At 39.7% G+C, this 20,510-nt stretch overlaps 1 protein-coding gene across 1 annotated transcript in view; it reads right to left on the minus strand.

The window, feature by feature from the left end:
• The window catches only part of lamc3 (laminin, gamma 3), a 77,754-nt gene extending 61,316 nt beyond the window's left edge, over positions 1-16,438 (minus strand). The window contains exons 1-2 of the mRNA XM_058777705.1: positions 15,676-16,438; positions 10,794-11,098 (exon numbers count right to left, since the gene is read on the minus strand). Coding sequence (XP_058633688.1) covers positions 10,794-11,098; positions 15,676-16,045 — 675 coding nt within the window. The 5' untranslated portion in view covers positions 16,046-16,438. The remainder of the gene's footprint in view (positions 1-10,793; positions 11,099-15,675) is intronic.
• Between the last annotated feature and the right edge of the window lie 4,072 nt (positions 16,439-20,510).

Consider the following 20,510-nt stretch of genomic DNA (forward strand, 5'->3'; position numbering starts at 1 on the left):
CTAAACTTAATTGAGACATTTGCCAAAATCGATTGCCATTGTCAAAATCCATTTTTGGGAAACAAAGAAAAATCCCTGATGAATTTTTCAACGAGACTTTATATCCAACATTGAGATACAGCATATCACAGGATGGCCTGTTCTGTGTGGCCTGCATACTTTTCTCCTCTGGCGAGTCTCTCAGGACAAAGCCACTCAGTGACTGGAGTAACGTGAAAAAAAATGTCACGAAGCATCTATCCACTCAAGCACATTAGAGTGCTCAGTTACGTGCAGCAGATTTTCTAAGTGTGTGTACAGGAAAGAGACAGTCAACTTGTACAGCATTAGATCGTTCCCAACAAGACACAACAGAACGCAACAAGTATGGTGTCAAATCAATAATTGATTTAATTACTGTTTGCGGACAGCAAAATGTATCTCTTAGAGGTCATACAGACGAACGCAGCAATTTCCATGCATTTCTTAACTTTTGTGCAGATGGTGATGTAACCTTAAAACAGTATTTGCAGCTTGCACCTTCAAACGCAAACAACTGTGGGCATCAAATACAAAACTAAATAATTTAGTTGTGTGGATTCAGAACACAATTCTTGAGAAATGCAAACAAGCCCAATGGTTCTCTCTGCTGTCGGATGAAACAGCTGATATCAGCAATTCAGAACAAATCTCGTTACTAGTCCGCTATGTGGATCGTGACTCTGGCAACTTTTCCGTTCGAGAGGACATTTTGTGCTTCGTTTCCACTGCTGATACCACCGGCGAGACGCTAACAAAATCATTGCTGGACAAGCTAGAAGAATTCAAATTACAACCTAGCAGTATGGTGGGACAGGGGTATGATGGGGCTGGGAACGTAAGTGGCAAGGTGCGAGGTGTTCAAGCCCGCATTAAACAGCTGTATCCGGCTGCCACCTATGTGCATTGCAGAAACCATGCACTTAATTTGGCAATAGTGCACTCAACACGCATCCCTTTGGTTCTAAATGCCTTGAATGCTGTACAAGACATGGTGTCTTTCATAGCCGCTTCACCAAAACGGCTGAAAACCTTTTTAGGTGAAAGCAGCACGAATCAGTGTTTACAAAAGTTTTCAGACACACGCTGGTCTCAGCACGATGTGTGCATTAGCACTGTCATCCAAAACTACGAGAAGATCTATGTGACAATGGATCAACTGAAGACTGAGGGGGACCCTAGGAGCTGCAATACAGCGATGTCTCTAGGCAGAACAATGGAGTCGTTTGATTTCATTATCAGCATTATTGTGATTCAGGGTTTACTACAATATCTGACGCCTCTTAGCAACAGTTTGCAAAACCCAACTCGTGATCTACCGAGTGCTGCTATTAATGCCAGTGCGTTAGTGATGCTGCTTCAAAATAAAAGGGAGGATGCGAAGTTCGGAAAGATGTGGGATCAAAGTTGTGAGCTGACAGCCAATCTTCATATCAATCCCTCGGTCCCTTGCATAGCAACAATGCAGACAAAGCAACCAAAAACACCAGCAACAACACCAGATGAATACTGGCGACGGAATCTGTTTCTTCCCTTCATAGATCACCTCGCATCTGAAGTGAAAGACCGAGTTTGCCTGGCACTCCCACGACTGAAAGGCCAGTATTTGCTGCCGGACAAACTGTCAGAATTGTCAGACACAGTGTGGCAGGAGATAAAAAATGAGTACGGGGCACTGATGCCCAATCTAGATGGTGCTGATGTTGAACTGGAGCTGTGGAGGCAATTTACTGGTACAACAACACTCAGCAGCAGTGCCAGTGACATTTGTGAGGTTTTAAAGAACACGGAGGAATTTTTCCCAAATTTACATTGTGTACTGAAAGTCCTCCTAACTATGCCAGTGTCCACGGCCTCTGCAGAGTGGTCTTTCAGCGTATTGAGGCGCCTGAAGACATATTTACGCAACACGATGACAGACCACAGGCTCACTGGATTTGCCCTTACGAACATTAATCCTGAAATTAAAATCAACAGCGAGGAAGTGCTTAAACAATTCGATGCGACTGGGAGGAGGGGGGGGGGGAATGTTAGTTCTGTGCGTACCTTGACATAAAATCCTGCAGGCGCCTCTGTATATATATATATATATATATATATACAGTGAGGAAAATAAGTATTTGAACACCCTGCTATTTTGCAAGTTCTCCCACTTAGAAATCATGGAGGGTCTGAAATTGTCATCGAGGTGCATGTCCACTGTGAGAGACATAATCTAAAAAAAAAATGCAGAAATCACAATGTATGATTTTTAACTATTTATTTGTATGATACAGCTGCAAATAAGTATTTGAACACCTGTCTATCAGCTAGAATTCTGACCCTCAAAGACCTGTTATTCTGCCTTTAAAATGTCCACCTCCACTCCATTTATTATCCTAAATTAGATGCACCTGTTTGAGGTCGTTAGCTGCATAAAGACACCTGTCCACCCCATACAATCAGTAAGAATCCAACTACTAACATGGCCAAGACCAAAGAGCTGTCCAAAGACACTAGAGACAAAATTGTACACCTCCACAAGGCTGGAAAGGGCTACGGGAAACTGCCAAGCAGCTTGGTGAAAAAGGTCCACTGTTGGAGCAATCATTAGAAAATGGAAGAAGCTAAACATGACTGTCAATCTCCCTCGGACTGGGGCTCCATGCAAGATCTCACCTCGTGGGGTCTCAATGATCCTAAGAAAGGTGAGAAATCAGCCCAGAACTACACGGGAGGAGCTGGTCAATGACCTGAAAAGAGCTGGGACCACCGCTTCCAAGGTTACTGTTGGTAATACACTAAGATGTCATGGTTTGAAATCATGCATGGCACGGAAGGTTCCCCTGCTTAAACCAGCACATGTCCAGGCCCGACTTAAGTTTGCCAATGACCATTTGGATGATCCAGAGGAGTCATGGGAGAAAGTCATGTGGTCAGATGAGACCAAAATAGAACTTTTGGTCATAATTCCACTAAACGTGTTTGGAGGAAGAAGAATGATGAGTACCATCCCAAGAACACCATCCCTACTGTGAAGCATGGGGGTGGTAGCATCATGCTTTGGGGGTGTTTTTCTGCACATGGGACAGGGCGACTGCACTGTATTAAGGAGAGGATGACCGGGGCCATGTATTGCAAGATTTTGGGGAACAACCTCCTTCCCTCAGTTAGAGCATTGAAGATGGGTCGAGGCTGGGTCTTCCAACATGACAATGACCAAGCACACAGCCAGGATAACCAAGGAGTGGCTCTGTAAGAAGCATATCAAGGTTCTGGCGTGGCCTAGCCAGTCTCCAGACCTAAACCCAATAGAGAATCTTTGGAGAGAGCTCAAACTCCGTGTTTCTCAGCGACAGGCCAGAAACCTGACTGATCTAGAGAAGATCTGTGTGGAGGAGGCCAAAATCCCTCCTGCAGTGTGTGCAAACCTGGTGAAAAACTACAGGAAACGTTTGACCTCTGTAATTGCAAACAAAGGCTACTGTACCAAATATTAACATTGATTTTCTCAGGTGTTCAAATACTTATTTGCAGCTGTATCATACAAATAAATAGTTAAAAAATCATACATTGTGATTTCTGGATTTTATTTTTTAGATTATGTCTCTCACAGTGGACATGCACCTACGATGACAATTTCAGACCCCTCCATGATTTCTAAGTGGGAGAACTTGCAAAATAGCAGGGTGTTCAAATACTTATTTTCCTCACTGTATATATACATATATAAAATCTAACAAACATAGTATCATAACATAGTATCATAACTTTTGCTTCTTTTGCTCTCTCTCTCTCTCTCTCTCTCTATATATATATATATACACAACCCAAATTCCGGAATTGTTGGGACATTCAGCACACGGACTCTTCTATTACGAAGCTATGCTGTTGTAATTGCTGCAGTATGTGGTTTTGCATTGTCCTGCTGAAATACACAAGTCCTTCCCTGAAATAGACGTTGTCTGGAGGGGAGCATATGTTGCTCTAAAACCTTTATATACCTTTCAGCATTCATAGTGCCTTCCAAAACACGCAAGCTGCCCATACCGTATGCATTTATGCACCCCCATACCATCAGAGATGCTGGATTTTGAACTGAACGCTGATAACACGCTGGAAGGTCTCCCTCCTCGTTAGCCCGGAGGACACGGCGTCCGTGATTTCCAACAAGAATGTCAAATTTGGACTCGTCTGACCATAGAACAATTTTCCAATTTGAAACAGTCCATTTTAAATGAGCCTTGGCCCACAGGACACGATGGTGCTTCTGGACCAGGTTCACATATGGCTTCCTTTTTGCATTATAGAGCTTTAGTTGGCATCTGCAGATTGCTTGGCAGATTGTGTTTACCGACAGTGGTTTCTGGAAGTATTCCTGGGCCCATTTAGTAATGCCAATGACAGAATCATGCCGATGAGTGATGCAGTGTCTTCTGAGGGCCCCGAAGACCACGGGCATCCAACAAAGGTCTTCGGCCTTCGGCCTTGTATCTTACGCACAGAGATTTCTCCAGTTTCTATGAATCTTTTGATGATGTTATGCACTGTAGATGATGAGATTTGCAATACCTTTGCAATTTTACATTGAGGAACGTTGTTTTTAAAGTATTCCACAATCTTTTTACTCACTTTTTCACAGATTGGAGAGCCATGCCCATCTTTACTTCTGAGAGACTCTGCCTCTCTAAGACATCCCTTTTATAGGTAATCATGTTACAGACCTGATGTCAATTAACTTAATTAGTTGCTAGATGTTCTCCCAGCTGAATCTTTACAAAACTTCTTGCTTTTTCAGCCCTTTGTTGCCCCTGTGCCAACTTTTTTGAGACCTAGCAGGCATCAAATTTGAAATGAGCTCATTTAGTGGGTAGAAGTGTAAAATTTCTCTGTTTAAACATTTGTTATGTTCTCTATGTTCCATTGTGAAAAAAAAATGGGTTGTATATTCGAAATTCGGGTTGTATACACACACACACACACACACACACACACACACACACACACATGTACTAAATATCCCTTTTTAAAAACAGCAGCAGTGAATGCACTCCGGAAGCAAAGAATTAAGAATGGCACTCAGTCAGCTAAAATACTTAAACTTTTCCATGTGTGGTAGATGTTTGTCATTTCCTGTTGTGTTCTCATTTTTCCCCAAAATATCTTATTTAGCTATCTTACATGAACTGCACTCAGCATACTCATAACATTATAAACTATAAGTCCAACCAGACAGCTAAAATATTAAAAACAGAGTAAGATCTTTCCCAAATTTAAACAACAGAAAATGTAGCAAGTTTTTGGATGTAGGTAAGCGGTGCATTTCATGTGGAAGCAGGGGGAAAATTTATTCCCCCAGAAACATCTGATCACAGCAGTCAGACTGGGGCTGCCATAAAAAACTGCGCTGTAAAAGAAACCTGGTGGCAGTGTAAAGTTCAGGGGTTCGGACTTTAGAAAATAGGACACTTGACTTACCCTCTGTTTCACAGAGTGGCTAAATCACTACTTCCACTCTCTAATTACAGAGTGAAAGAATTAATGATTAAAGTAATGAGTGCAAAGGGAGATAAATGGAGGCAGGAGTTTAAGTGTGTGTGTGTGTTTGTTTGGGGCAGGGAAGAAACAGTAAAAAGTGAAATGTTCATGCAAAACCTTGACTCAGTATCTCAGATTAGATCATGTCACAATACTATACTATGAAGTATTTGTAATTCATCAGTCATTGTTTTGATGTATGAAACAGGATTGGGAGCCTTTTAAATTGAGCTGAAATTTGTATTTCTGCAAACAGTGAACTGAATTGCAATTAAAATCTGAAATTTACAAAGTAGAATTAAGATGAACGGAGATATAAAAGATATAAAACCGTTTCTTTTAATAAGAAAAGGTCTTGAATGTGTATAGTTCTTAAAGGTGTAGACAGATCTGTTGTGTCACCTATAGGATTTTGCACTTAAATGTTTTTTTATGTATACATCTTTATATTGAACAAATTTATGGACCAGTGTGGAAAAACACATTTCTCTGAGGGCATTAATTCAGTAAATTCTACTTCCTGTCATTCCAACGGCACTTCCTGCAGAGTGTGGCCAATTCAACTCAAATTCCAACTAATGAATTTAAATCTGTATTTTGCACATCCTTAGAATGTAAAGTGATCAAAAATTTTAATCAAGTATAGAGGCCTATTCACACCAAGAACAAAAAACATAACCATAAAGTAAACGGTAACTCTTTATATAAGGGAACACATATTAGCTATTAACTAAGAGCTCTCCTTCAATAAATGCCCAATTTGCTGCTTATTGATAGGTAGTTATTGTAGTAATTCTGTTTAGGTATGGGGTAGGATTAAGGGATCTACAATATGGTCATGCAGAATAAAGCAATAATATGTATAAGATATAATAATGCAATATATTAAACAGCCAATATTCTAGTAATATGCATGTGTCACGAATCTGGTCTGTATTTCCATTCACTCACTCACCATCATCCATCACACAGATCACACAGCTGTCACATATTACAATTGCACTGATTGCACACACAGCTCTCACTAATCATGCACTCTATTTCTACCCTGGACTTTCCTTCCGTCACTGCCGAGTATTGTATGCATTATCGCTGCCCTACAGAGCCCCGTTAGTTTTCCTAGTCTTGCCTTGCCTCACCTAGCCTTGCCTTTGTCGGATTGTGTCCCTGCCTGGACTATCGCTAACGTTTTGGATTATCTCTCCTGTCTCGCCCCTTTGGATACTGATCGTCCAACCACGCTTGTCTCTGTTTACTCTTTGTGTCGCCCATGTTATATCTGTTTGACCCTGCCTGTTATGACCACGTCTCTGCTTAATAAAAGTCTGCAGATGGATCCGCACGTCTCATCAGCCCCGTAACAGCATGCTAATAAGCAACTAGTGAATAGTGTTTCCTAATCTACAGTGTTACAATAAAGACATCAACAACCAAAAATCCGACTTTAAAGTATGCATCTAAATTTTAATTCTTGGTGTGAACAGGTTTTGAATTATTTGTCACTGGTAAAATATTTCCTACAGTACATCCTATTTCAGTGTTGGATCTGAATTAGCTTACATGTCCTACTTAAATGAAACCATAAGTTTACATTCTCATAAGTGAATATTTTCCGCTCTTATCTAATCTTTTTCATCCTTCTTGCTCTCTGCAGTCTCTCATGTCAATCACAGGAAATCAAGTAAATTAATTAAAATAACTAGGCTAGCAACAGGGTGACATTTGGGTAATTGGAAAATTTTAGTTTGTCTTCCATCTGCAGATGATCCATTTCGACTTGCAGAGAGCCCATTATGCATGTGTGAGATTTAGATTCTGAGCTATTAGTCATTATAAACAGGTCGAACAAAAACAAGCTTCACTGAATAAAGTGGTTCTTGTCAGATCTCTCCTGATCTCACTCCACTGGCTCATATATGCAGCCATAATAATAAGGTTTCGACACTGACTTTGCACTGGAATAGCACCTCCTCACCTCAATTCATGCCAGTTCAGGAAACCTAATGAACAACGTGACAAAAAGTCCAAAACCTTCACCCTCTCTTCCTCTCTGGTGGAATGAGTATCCGACTCCACCTGAACTGCTGAGACATCTTTTAAGGAGCATCTGAAGAAACATCTCTTCTGCATCCACTTCACACCAAAACCTTAAACTAATGCACTTATAGACACATGCACCCAAACACCTCTGAATTTCTTCTCTTTCCTCTCTCTTCAATTGTTTAATAAACCCGGCATTGTATATTATGAATATTGCTGGCTCTTTGATGAACTGACCTGGATAAAAGCATCTGCTAAATGCATAAATGTAAATGCTTAGCCTTCAGCATCTAGGTCCATAGTGGAAGACACACTGGTCAATGTGTGTACATGCATACATATATGCTGACTACTCTGTACCAAGCAGCTGGACTACATCAAGTCAAGCCCTCTCTTCCAGTTCCTCCTCTCTTTTTTTTTGAGGGGCCACTGGAGTCCCCTTCCATACTCATTTAAAAAAACAAAAAAAAACAATTCATCTTCCATCTGTGTGATAGGGAGATTCTATTTCACACATCAGGCTACAAGCCTCAATCACAAGAAGCCAAACTGTTATCTCTGCTCTTAAATAAAATGGCATCCCCTTCTTTTCTGTTGCTCCCTCTCATGTCCTCCTCTGGTGGCTTTTACTTTTGTAAACAGATGGGCTGGCTGTTTTTCTTTGAAAAATTGAGAGAAAAGAGAATGATGAAAAGATTGAAAGTGAAAAAGCTTTTACCAAAAAAGGGCTTGTTCGCAATTCCACAACAAACCTCAGTAGGTCCAAATATATTTATGCCTGTTCAACTGCTGAAAGCCAAGGACCATGTTTACCATTGTCCTTGACTTGTTTACCATGGTAACACTTTACAATACGGGTGCACAAATATGGATTAAATAATGCTTAACTAATGCACAGATAATCATGAGTTAATGTATAACTCATGATTAACTAAACCATTTATTAATGATTACTGCATCAGCAACAAATGAACATTCGATATGATTCAAAGATTAAATAATCAATAAATTGTTATTAGTTAAATGTGTCATAATGTATTAAATACCTAATAACTTGTTTTATTAAGTAATGAAGTAAATTCATATGTTAATTACTACATTGGGTCGAAGGCATGCCTTTAAACTTCCAATTAATCATTAGCTAATGATTTGCATGGGTATCATTATGGTGTGACTTTTATTGGTGAGGCACATGACTAACTAACTAATTCAAAATCTATAACCACAATGACATATTACTTAACAATTAGTTAATAGTCCTGTGCCTCAACAAGTAAAGTCATAACATAATGATACCTTTGCAAATCATTAGCTAATGATTAATTAAAGCAGACAACTGGAAGTTTAAAGGCATGCCTTCGACCCAATGTGGTAATTAACATATTAATTTACTTCATTACTTAATAAAATAAGTTATTAGATAATTAATGCATTATGACACATTTAACTAATAACAATTTATTGATTATTTAATCTTTGAATCATATTGAATGTTCATTAGTTGCTGATGCAGTAATCATTAATAAATCATTAATAAATCAATAATAAATTTAGTTCATCATGAGTTATACATTAACTCATGATTATCTGTACATTAGTTAAGCATTATTTAATGCATATTTGTGCACCCGTATTGTAAAGTGTTACCTTTACCATTAACATGTTTTTGTTTGTTTGTTTGTTTTTTTTGTGATAAGATCAGCACTTAATAAAGGGTGTAAATGGGGCCTGGATATACCCACCTACTAATATGTGATCATTATGAGACAAATGAAAGCAAGTGATTCAAACTTTGCTGCATTGTAATAAAACATGCATTACAGTCAAAAATCCAAGGCTAAAACACTTATCCTTTTCAATCGTTTTCTTTCCTGCTCACTTGTAACATCTTTTGTTTTAATCTTACCGACAATAATCATGCAGTGTAATTAATTACATAAGATAATTTTTTTAGGAAGCTGCATTCAAACACCTTATAGGGAATTACATGCACAGCAATTTCAATTGGTATGGCCCTTCTGTTAGCGAGAACACATTCCTTCCCTTCCATCCATTTCTTGTCACAAAAATAGATGTGGAGGCGGTGAGCTCCCATTCTGAGTGCTCTTCTTGCAGGTACTGATCATCTAATATCCTGTCAAATCTGCTTTGATATTCTTCAACTTAGACACTTCAGTGTTCCAGCCAGAATAGATTTTTTTTGAAGGTCACATTAAAACTGTCTTGTAAACATTTTGGAATGTCTTCAACATGATTTACTTTTTAAATGATTTTCAAATGCCTTTTATGTATATTTTATTGATTTAACCAGGCTCAATAAAAATCCATTATAAAAAATAAATGATTAATTAACAAATAACGAAAATCAAATCATTTGATTATTTATTGGGTATAATTTACATAATTTCTGTATAATAATGATAATAATAATAATAATAATAATAATATTAATAAATTGTGACATTTTCCATCACAATTTTAAAAACATGCAAAAAAAAAGAGTTTGTAATTTAATTATGAAAATTGTAAAAATGTAATTTCTACCACATAATGCTAGCAATGACAATACACAATCTCAGATATTTTGGAGGTGACACTGCGGTGAAAATGTTCATTACTCTGAAACGAAATGAAAAAACGCGCTATGCGCTATTGGAAATGGTGCTAGACAAATAAACTGGTGAGAGTGTGAAACAATAGTTTATTTTCTTCAGAAATAAATGTCTATAGCTGCAGAAACACCCATATATATGTGTATTCATATACTGTATCAAATAGTTGGGTGAGCTCTGGCATTTGCCTGTCACCTGTGATTTTCTAAACTTCATCTGACTGCATCACTGTGTGGAAGAAGGCTGTATTGAGTAGAACGGCATGCTGAGCACACTCATGTTTAGCCAAGAGTTTCTGTTGTGAAAGTGTGAAAGTTAGAGAAGCTTGACAGTGTGGTATATTTCCCTTAAAGCTTTCCTCTGGAACAACAAAGCACACCCATCTACATATCTAAAGGCCAAGGAGAGGAGCCACTAACAAAACAGCAAGTCACTGTCAACAAGTCATGAAGATAAATATTTTGGATGCATACACACGGTAAATGCCTCGGGTTTACATTAGAAGTTGTTCATGTTTATATCTGGCATGCTAAAAGATGTATCCAGATGGGTTAAATATAAACCGTAACATTGCATTACATGTTATCACAAAACAGCATGATATACCTGTAACACAGGACTCTGGTCAAAGTTGTAGGCACTGGGTCGTCCCTCCAATGTGGAGAAGGCCACATTTCCGCCAGTTAGAGGTGAGATGTCACTAAATTCATCCGTGCAGTGTGCCGCCCTTTCATTCTCGCCTGGACGTATGAAGCCCTTATTGTCCCTCCCGTACATCTTGTGACAGGAAGCGCTGTAATATTGGTACGGTTGCCATGGCCCATTCTCCTCGGTACGCTTGTAGATGGCAAAGCTCTCCGGTCGGCTGGTGTAGAACTTCAAACGGACATATGTGATCTCAAAGGCCTTGCCTTGGAAAAACAACAACAATGTTAATGTCATTACAATTATTATGGGCAGGTCCCACAAAATTCAATACTTTTATAGTTATTGCAGCCTAATAATTAAAGTCCACGTCATTAAAGATTTACATCTACATCCCTTCATCTTCATCACTAAGAGCGAGCAGGTGGAAGATTAAACCAAAAGAATATTAAGGATGAAAAAGGAAAAAGAGGATGAGGACACTTTATCCAATTTAGAGCGTATAGTAGCTTTCTTGTGTGTCTGCCGAGAATACGTGAGACTTGGCATACTTGGTGGTACTTTGTCAGTTTAATTGCTGCTCGAATATAATTGTCCTAATGAACTGGAGAGTTCCTGAGAAGTCTTTAACCCTGGGTTGCTCCAGGGGGACTGTTCTTGCAGCCAGTGCAATGAAAGAGATACAACTGTGACAAATAACACAGTTACTTTGTTTAAATCCATTTATATTTATTCAACAGAAAGTCTACTGTTGTGCTGCTGTAGTTTGCAATTTGCTACCATTCGTGTAAAACTAATAATTTTATCACCAGTGTTGCTGCCAGAAGATCACTGGGTCGTCATCAACTATCCCACAGCTGGCATCGGACTGCACGACGTCTCAATAAGCAATAATAGCACGACCTTACTGATATACAGATGAACAGCCCGACTGCCAGTGTGATATTTCTTGCACACAAATGAAAAAAAAGTAGAAAGTTATGTTTTAGACACAATATTAGCAGTTACTTTGTCTAGTCTTTCTCCACCAGCCAAAATATGTCCAAACACAGTAATGGCGTTTGAATCAGTGTTTTCGAATAAACCGGTTGAGCAACTATCTTTATGAGTGAATCATTCATTATGACTCAAATGGCATACAAGCAAACTTATTAACCATTTTCTTATTAAGATATAGTAAGAGTGGTATGCTAATATGCTATTCCAAATTCAAACAGTCACTTATTTGTTAATTAATTAATCAGATTTTGAATAAATTGGTTCAGTGAATGAATCAATGACTCACTCATAAAGACACCATTCACTTGTCATCACCTGTTGGCAAAATTATGTAGGCCTAAGTATAAAGAGTCCCTACTACAAAAAAAAAAAAAAATTTCTTACGTTTTTTTTTTTTTTATCTTTGTATTTATCTTTTATAAATCATAATTTCAGTCATATAAATACGCTCAACCACACCATTTTTGGTTGCCATGTTGTAATCATTTAAGCATAATTTCATCTCAGCATGTGAGAAGATTATCTTGGCTGGAAAAAAAGGAAGGAAATGGAGAGAAAAAAAAAACAAAAACAGGCAGGAGCAAAATAAAAGGAAAACAAGAGTTGGTCTCCAGTTCTGATCTGGATGATGAAAGTTTCTGGAACAAAACAAAAATCATTCAGCTGGGCTTGAATTGAATGTATACATACACATAATGTGTTTGTCACCCATAGGTTTAATGTGTATTCATATGTACTTCCATAGAAAGCCACCAGTATTCGTGCTACAGCTGTTATCACAGAAAGAATGAGCAGACGAAACTTATCTGTATATATGTGTGGGTGTGTTTGGTTCTGAACTTGACTGAACCTGACCAGACTCAATATTTATAAATAAACTGTAAAGTTGTCATGACTGTGCAGTGTGCATAGTAAAACTGGAATGATTTTTTTTCTTTTATTACGATTTGGATTTGTGGACATGATGGTAAACACTATAAATGAATCCATAACAAATTCATGTTAACATTTGTAATTTTCAGTGCACTATATAACTGACTTGAACTTGAAGATATGCACATTGAGTTTGCAGACCAACCAGAAAATGTTTAGTTATTAACAGTGTTCTTCTAGCATCTACAAACGTGACATTTCTAAGTGCACTTGGTTTAACACTTTGTTAAAACGGTCTGATTTGCGCACAACAGTCTTTAATGTTCAGTTGAAGTATTTTGCAGAAAACATCTGCATCTCATCTCGGACCTTTGAACATCTTTGAATGAAAACCACAATGGAAACCAGATGTGGAAACATTCCTTAGAAGTCTGCATGTGTGTGTTTGTGTATGTTTACATGTGTGTATGGGAAAGACCTGACCTGCCACTGGACCTCTGCTGCTTTTTGTGTTTGTCTTATTCTTTGTAGTGTTTTCTGTACCACCCCCATCGCTCTCTGAGCTGTGTGTGTGTGTGTATGTGTGTGTCTGTCTGTGCTGGCCTCCCTAGGATATATCTGTTTGGTTTGGAAATGTGAGAAGGCCTTTCATAGATACCCAACTGCAAGGCATCTTTGAATCAGAGCAAACACAAGAACATACACTTTTATGCCTGATTAGCCTGTTCACCAAATCACATCAAATTTTTTAATGTGCAGAAGCTGAAAGCTGTTATGAAAATAACCACAAGGTACACATGCACTGTGATTTCAGCTAGCAGCAATAGTTTTATAAGAAGAGAATCCGGATGACAGATGTTTGTTTGCACTATGAATCAACGTATTGCTATTGACAGTCCTTGAGAATGATAAGAAAAAGATGAAAAGATATGCTCAGTACTGTAGTGTAACTGTAGTGTAGCCTTCATAGCCAAACATTGACTACAACCAAGTCTGCTTCACATTGCAGCTTAGAACAGCCCACTGAAACAGGAAGAAGCCATCTGTAGACTGTAACATGTAAAGAGACCATCCACAGTTTGTGTGTGTGTGTTTCAAACTGATTGTATAACTTCACGTTTTTGCATTTACATATTTGCAGACACTTGTCTTGATATCACACTGAATTACACTGCATTCATATACATTTTATCAGTTTGTGCATTCCCTGGGAATTGAACCCATGACTTTGTCATTACCCTTAAACATGTCTTTAGAAAGGTATTTGTTTAAAAAATATATTTATTTTAGACATAATTTTCAATAATAATATGGAAAAACACTGAACAATTGCAGCACTGCACATTTAGGATTGCAAAATTTCAGTCCTATTTTTTGATACAGAAAGTTTTGCAGTCAAGATAAGTTAAGAAATTTCACTATTTGACCATTTAAATGCTGTAGTAAACATTCATGTCAAAGTCATGTTTTAACATGACTTATTTAAAAAAAAAAAAAAAAAAAAAACAAAACAAAAGAAAACTTCCAGTATAAAATGTTATTGTAATAAGATAATAATGAAACAGCTCTAGAGACACTTAATAATAATTTTTTGCAGTTCATTGAATAGGCTATAAGTTCATTGAATAAGCCATTTTTTTCTATTAAGAACAAAAAGGTTCGACCCCCCAATGCCTAGTGTTACATTTTAGAGAGCTGTTGCAGTTCTAATAACCAAAACCATTGTTGTGATCAGTTTTAGAGCGTCAGCTGTGTTTACCCTATTCAGTGAAAGTTAGGTATTTTTAATTGCGCTGTTCTCTGAGGCTTAAAGAAGAAAAACAAGAGGAAAATGTCACCTTACAGAATACAAATGACATTTTAAGTTTCAAAATGGTTACATTCTTAGAGACATATGGGAATGCTTGTGATTGAAAACATTGTAGCATAAAGTCTGCAGGGCAATAATGTAATAAAACTAGAAACCAGCTGAGATATCAGAGTCATCGAATCTTATAGGCCACCAAAATTACATTAGATTTCTGAGATGTTCACATTTACAGGCAGCATCAAATTCACAGCTGGGAAACTCATTGTGACTAGCAAGGTTTTTGCTTCTTAGTTGCTGTTCAGTTAGCATACAGTTTACACAGTATAGGACGCTGAGCTGAATGTTTAATATAGTAAAAACAAGCAGACCTATGTTTAGTAAAATAAAGAATAGGATGCATTTGGACAGCTCACAACATTCGGATACATGTTTACCACTGCAGACAGCTGTAATAGGAGGGCAATTGGCACATATTAAGCTGATCAATGCTAATAATCTTTCTAGATAGCTTTTTATTGTCTCAAAAGTGTAGTTTAGTAAATGAAATTTTAGTAGTATTTTTGTATTTAATATATGTATTTTTATATTTTTTTGTATTTCACTAACTAACAGTTTTATGTTGTCTGTACCAGTGCTAGTGTTAATTATAAAATATAATTAATATTTATATAATATTCATATTTTAAATTGGCTTTTCTTTCTATATCTTCAGTTTTCTATTTTAATTTTAGATTGTTTTAATCATTTTGTTGTGATTTTTGTTAAAATTTGTTTTATTATTTTATTTTTGCATTTCTTTAAAGCATTGATTTTTTATTTAATTAAAATTTTAGTAATTTTAGGACTTCAGCTTAAACTTTTCCCCCCAGCTATTTGCCAATACAACATTTATAAGAATCATTTAATATTTATTATTTATATATTTAATATTTATATTTGATTTCAGTTTTATTTCAATTACTGAAAACAATTTCAAATATAAGTTTAAGTTTCAGTTAACAATAACACTATCTGTAAAACTTTCAGTACACATTTTTGCACAAAGACATATAACGTTTGGCTTACAGATTTTTCTGTTTTCTTTTTTTTCTTTTAATGTGCAGAAACAGGCATCTTTTCACATTGTTTGTTCAACATTAAAGCCCAAACTGGGTGTCTTACCAAGATGCAGCGTGATGTTGACTGAATTAGGATACTGAACTCTATAGAACATGGACTGGCTCTGCCACCAGGTGGGCTCTTCATCCGTGTGGAAGTCTGTCAGGTAAGTGGCGTTGTGATTCAGTTCCAAGTTCAAGGCATCACAGAAGTGGCATGATCGCGTTGACCCCGTCTGCATGCAATAGTCCTCAGGCGGGATACCGCACACATTTGAAACGATCACTGTACGATTGAAGGCCGCATTTTCAAAGTTAGGCAAACAGCGGCTCGGGACACCCTCCTCATCGTAGCAAGAATCCATTCCAGCAATAACATAGGAGAAGAAGGTGAAAAGCAGAAATAAAAGAAAGTGAAGTGTAGAGGAATCCATCCTTCTATGCAACAGCTTAAAACAGAGACAACTTCAAAGGAGCCGAGCGAACGAAAACAAGTCTAGCAAATAATCAAAATCAGAGCCACATGCTACAGGGAAAAACTTCAAGGGAAGTTCAGTAGTTCAGTGTTCAAAGGCAAGCATAATAAAGTATGTGATATAGCAAACACACATGCAGATAGACACATTTTGTTCAATGCAGAAACAATTCTCTGAGTTTGCATGCAGCAATAAAGTTTCATTCAGTATACAAGAGATGCATGCACACATGCATTCAGTTAAGAAGAAAAAAAAATTAAGAAACTGGAATATTCCTCCATGCTCAGTCTTTGTCCTGAGTGCTTTTTTCCCTTTCTTTCAGCATGTGTTTCCCCTCGAAGAATCCTGGGACACACTCTTCATACAGATTCACAGACAGACAGAAGTAGAGGGAGGAGAGAGGGTTGGAGGGGAGTTGACTGGGGCTGACCAATAATTAGATAAATAGAAGGAGGGGCAACATGAAAGAAGAGATTTTAAGAAATTAGAAAGAGGAGTAAGAAAGTTTGGAAGAGTGGCACCCTCTTTTGAAAGGGTAAAGAGGAATCATTGTTACCAAATGAAGAGTTCAGATGCAAAATCCTCTAAGTGCCATCTGAAATTTTCTTCTAAAATGAGCATTTTTAGTTTAGTTATTTCACTTTAATTGCATAGAAAAGGACCTATACATTGCCATTAGAATAAATTTACTGAACCTAAACACAGGAGCCTGATAAAAAAATGCTCATTTTAGATTCAAATTTCAGATGGCACCTAGAGGCTTTTGCATCTGAACTCTTCAAATATAAACCATAAAATAACTGATGCATCAAGGTTTAGCTGGTTTACATGACCCCAATATCTCCTGCTGGTGGATGCCTGTAACTACAACACACAGCACCAAACAAATAATTCAAAAATTAATTTGACAAAACAAAATATTTTTACATTTAAATTTCGTTATTATTATTTTTTTAATATGGTATTCGTAGAACACTGTAAAGAATTATTTTTGAAGTTGTAAATAAAAAAAGATTATTTGAATATGTTTTACAAGAAACACTATGTCAGTCGTTTTACTTCAGAATTCACATTTACATTTAATTCAACGTGTTACTTGCTGTTTCTTTGTGATTAATTGTCAAATTGAATAGCAATTTCTGCGTGAAAATTGTTTCTGTACCACATTTGTTACAAATTGTAACAATACAGCATTTGTCACGGATCAACCAGGCTCCTCCACCAATCATACACAGCGATCACAGTCACCTGAGTTTTAATCCACACCACCCGCACCTCATCAACACTCATCAAGATCGACACTACTTAAGCACACACCTCACACCAGTCACTGTCCGATCTCGATTTTCACGAAGTGGACTCTCACCCTCTAAGCCTGGAAACTTACCTCTCGAATACTTACCGCCTCTCCCGGATCATCGGTGTTTCCCTGTGTCTCCTACGCCTGTCTGTCATCCCAGCCAGCAGTCAGTCAACAGCCGAGGTGTGTGCACATCCCATCCTCCACAAGTTCCTGGTGATACAACCATCCACAGATATCCTTTGTCAGTCCTCAATACCATTAATAGCATCTCTATCCTCCTGAAATACTTACCCATCTGCTCATCTTAATAAACTCCTGTGTATACTCCATCCTCCTCTGTGTCGGGTCTGCTTCACGTAACAGAAGATCGGACCGTTACAGAGCGATTCAAGATGAGTCGGACGGACCCCTTCCAGGAGCTCGTGGACAACTTACGCCACGTCCTCACTGTTGCTCCTCCACCAGCACAGACCATCACATCCGTATCCACCATTACCACTTCATCTCCGCTGTTAACCGCCAGTCCCATGGCCAAACCAGCGCCGTTCTCTGGCGTGGCGGAGGAGTGCAACGGTTTTCTTCTACAATGCTCTCTCTATATCGAAAATCAACCTCACCTCTACCCCACCGAAATCTCCAAAATCTCCTTCCTCATTTCACTCCTCCAAGGCAAAGCTCTGCAATGGGCAGAGACGGTCTGGGCAAAAGCTGGTAATATCACTCAATCCTTCAGTAACTTTGTTTCTCATTTCAGAGAAGTCTTTGGACGGCCACATGGGGATCCCACTGCCAGTGACCAGCTCTATCACCTCCGTCAGGGATCTCAGCCGATCACTGAGTATGCACTGAAGTTCCGTACACTCGCTGCTGCCAGCGGCTGGAGTGAACGCTCATTAATTACTGCTTACCGCCGATTCATAAAAAACAACAGCACTCTTACCAGCCCACTCACAAACCTCCTCCGCAATAAGCCCAAGTCTCTGTCCTGGTCCGGAGCGGCCCAAGAAGCCTTTCATCATCTTTCATCCAAGCTCCCATCCTTGTGCATCCAGATCCGGAGAAACCCTTCATAGTGGAAGTGGATGCTTCCACCACAGGAGTAGGGGCCATCCTTTCCCAGCAGCAGGGGAATCCTTCTAGACTCCATCCATGTGCCTTCTTCTCCCGTAAACTCAGCCCGGCGGAGCATAACTACGACATCGGAGACCAGGAACTTCTAGCCATCAAGCTGGCCCTCGAGGAGTGGAGACACTGGCTTGAGGGAGCCAAACACCCATTTACCGTGCTTACTGACCATAAGAACCTGCAATATCTCAAGGAGGCTAAAAGACTCAACCCACGCCAAGCACGCTGGGCGCTATTCTTCACTCGCTTCCAGTTTAAGGTGACATACAACCCAGGTCCCAAGAACGTCAAAGCCGATGCCCTGTCAAGACTTTATGCGCCGGAGGAAGCAGAAGACAAACCCGATCCCATCATCCCAGAAAATATGTTTATCAACCCGATCCAATGGAACACAGATTCTACTCCCTCTTCCAATGTCTCCATGGTCACTCCGCTGGGCTGCCCTCCGGAAGTACAGTATGTTCCTCGGCTCCAACGCACCCAACTCATCCATACAGCACACTCCTCATTGGGCACTGGTCACCCTGGGGCCAACGCTACCCTCTCGCTACTAAAAGAGCGTTACTGGTGGCCGAATATGGCTAGGGATGTGAGAAGGTTCGTCCAGGGTTGTGAAAAGTGCGCCATGTCCAAGAGTCCTCGCCACCTTCCCGCAGGAAAACTTCTCCCTCTGCCCGTAACTAATCGACCATGGTCACACCTGGGAGTAGACTTTGTTACCGACTTACCAGCATCCGAGGGTAACACCTGCATCCTGGTCATTGTGGACAGATTCTCCAAGTCTTGCCGGTTGATCCCCCTAAAGAACCTACCCACAGCCATGGAAACGGCGGAACTAATGTTTAACCACGTATTCAGATATTTTGGCATTCCGGAGGATATCGTATCTGACCGTGGACCCCAATTCATCTCCAGAGTCTGGAAGAATTTCCTCAAACTCCTAGGTGTGACCGTCAGTCTCTCGTCTGGATACCACCCGCAGACCAACGGGCAGACAGAGAGAAAGATCCAAGAAATCGGACGTTTCCTACGAACCTTCTGCCACGGCCACCAGCTCTTGGAACCAGTTTATTGGCTGGGCCGAGTACGCCCAGAACTCCCTTCATCAACAAACCACTGGACTCACTCCCTTCCAGTGCGTACTCGGTTTCCAGCCACCTTTATTCCCCTGGAACGGGGAACCTTCGGATGTACCTGCGGTGGACCACTGGTTCCGAGAGAGCGAGAGGGTCTGGGACGAAGCACACCACCACCTTCGGCGAGCTTTGAGCAGGCGCAAATTGACAGCAGACCTTCGACGCTCCGACTCACCACCTTACCAGCCTGGTCAGAAGGTCTGGCTGTCCACACGAGACATCAGACTGCGCCTGCCTTGTAAGAAGCTCGCTCCCAGATACGTTGGCCCCTTCGTCATCCAGAAGCAGATAAACCCGGTCACATTCCAACTCAAACTACCTCCTCAATACAAGATTCACCCCACCTTTCACATTTCACTCCTCAAACCTTATCACCCTCCTGTCTCTTCATCCACTGAGCCTGGCCGCACCACTGAACCCCTCTCCCACTGATTCTAGAGGACGGAGCAGTCTACGAGGTCTGAACCATCCTGGATTCCGACGCCGTGGTGGTAAGCTGGAGTACCTCGTTGATTGGGAGGGGTATGGACCAGAGGAGAGGTCATGGATTCCTAAAGACGACATCCTGGATCCAGCTCTGATAGAGGAATTCCACTCAAACTTCCCCAACCGTCCAGCACCTAGAACCAGAGGAAGACCACCACGGCGCCGGTTCCTTCGGCCCTCAGGAGCGGGCCGTGGAGAGGGGGGTAATGTCACGGATCAACCAGGCTCCTCCACCAATCACACACAGCGATCACAGTCACCTGAGTTTTAATCCACACCACCCGCACCTCATCAACACTCATCAAGATCGACACTACTTAAGCACACACCTCACACCAGTCACTGTCCGATCTCGATTTTCACGAAGTGGACT

This window comes from Onychostoma macrolepis, chromosome 05 (assembly GCF_012432095.1).
Source record: "Onychostoma macrolepis isolate SWU-2019 chromosome 05, ASM1243209v1, whole genome shotgun sequence".
In the NCBI taxonomy this organism is placed as follows: Eukaryota; Metazoa; Chordata; class Actinopteri; order Cypriniformes; family Cyprinidae; genus Onychostoma; species Onychostoma macrolepis.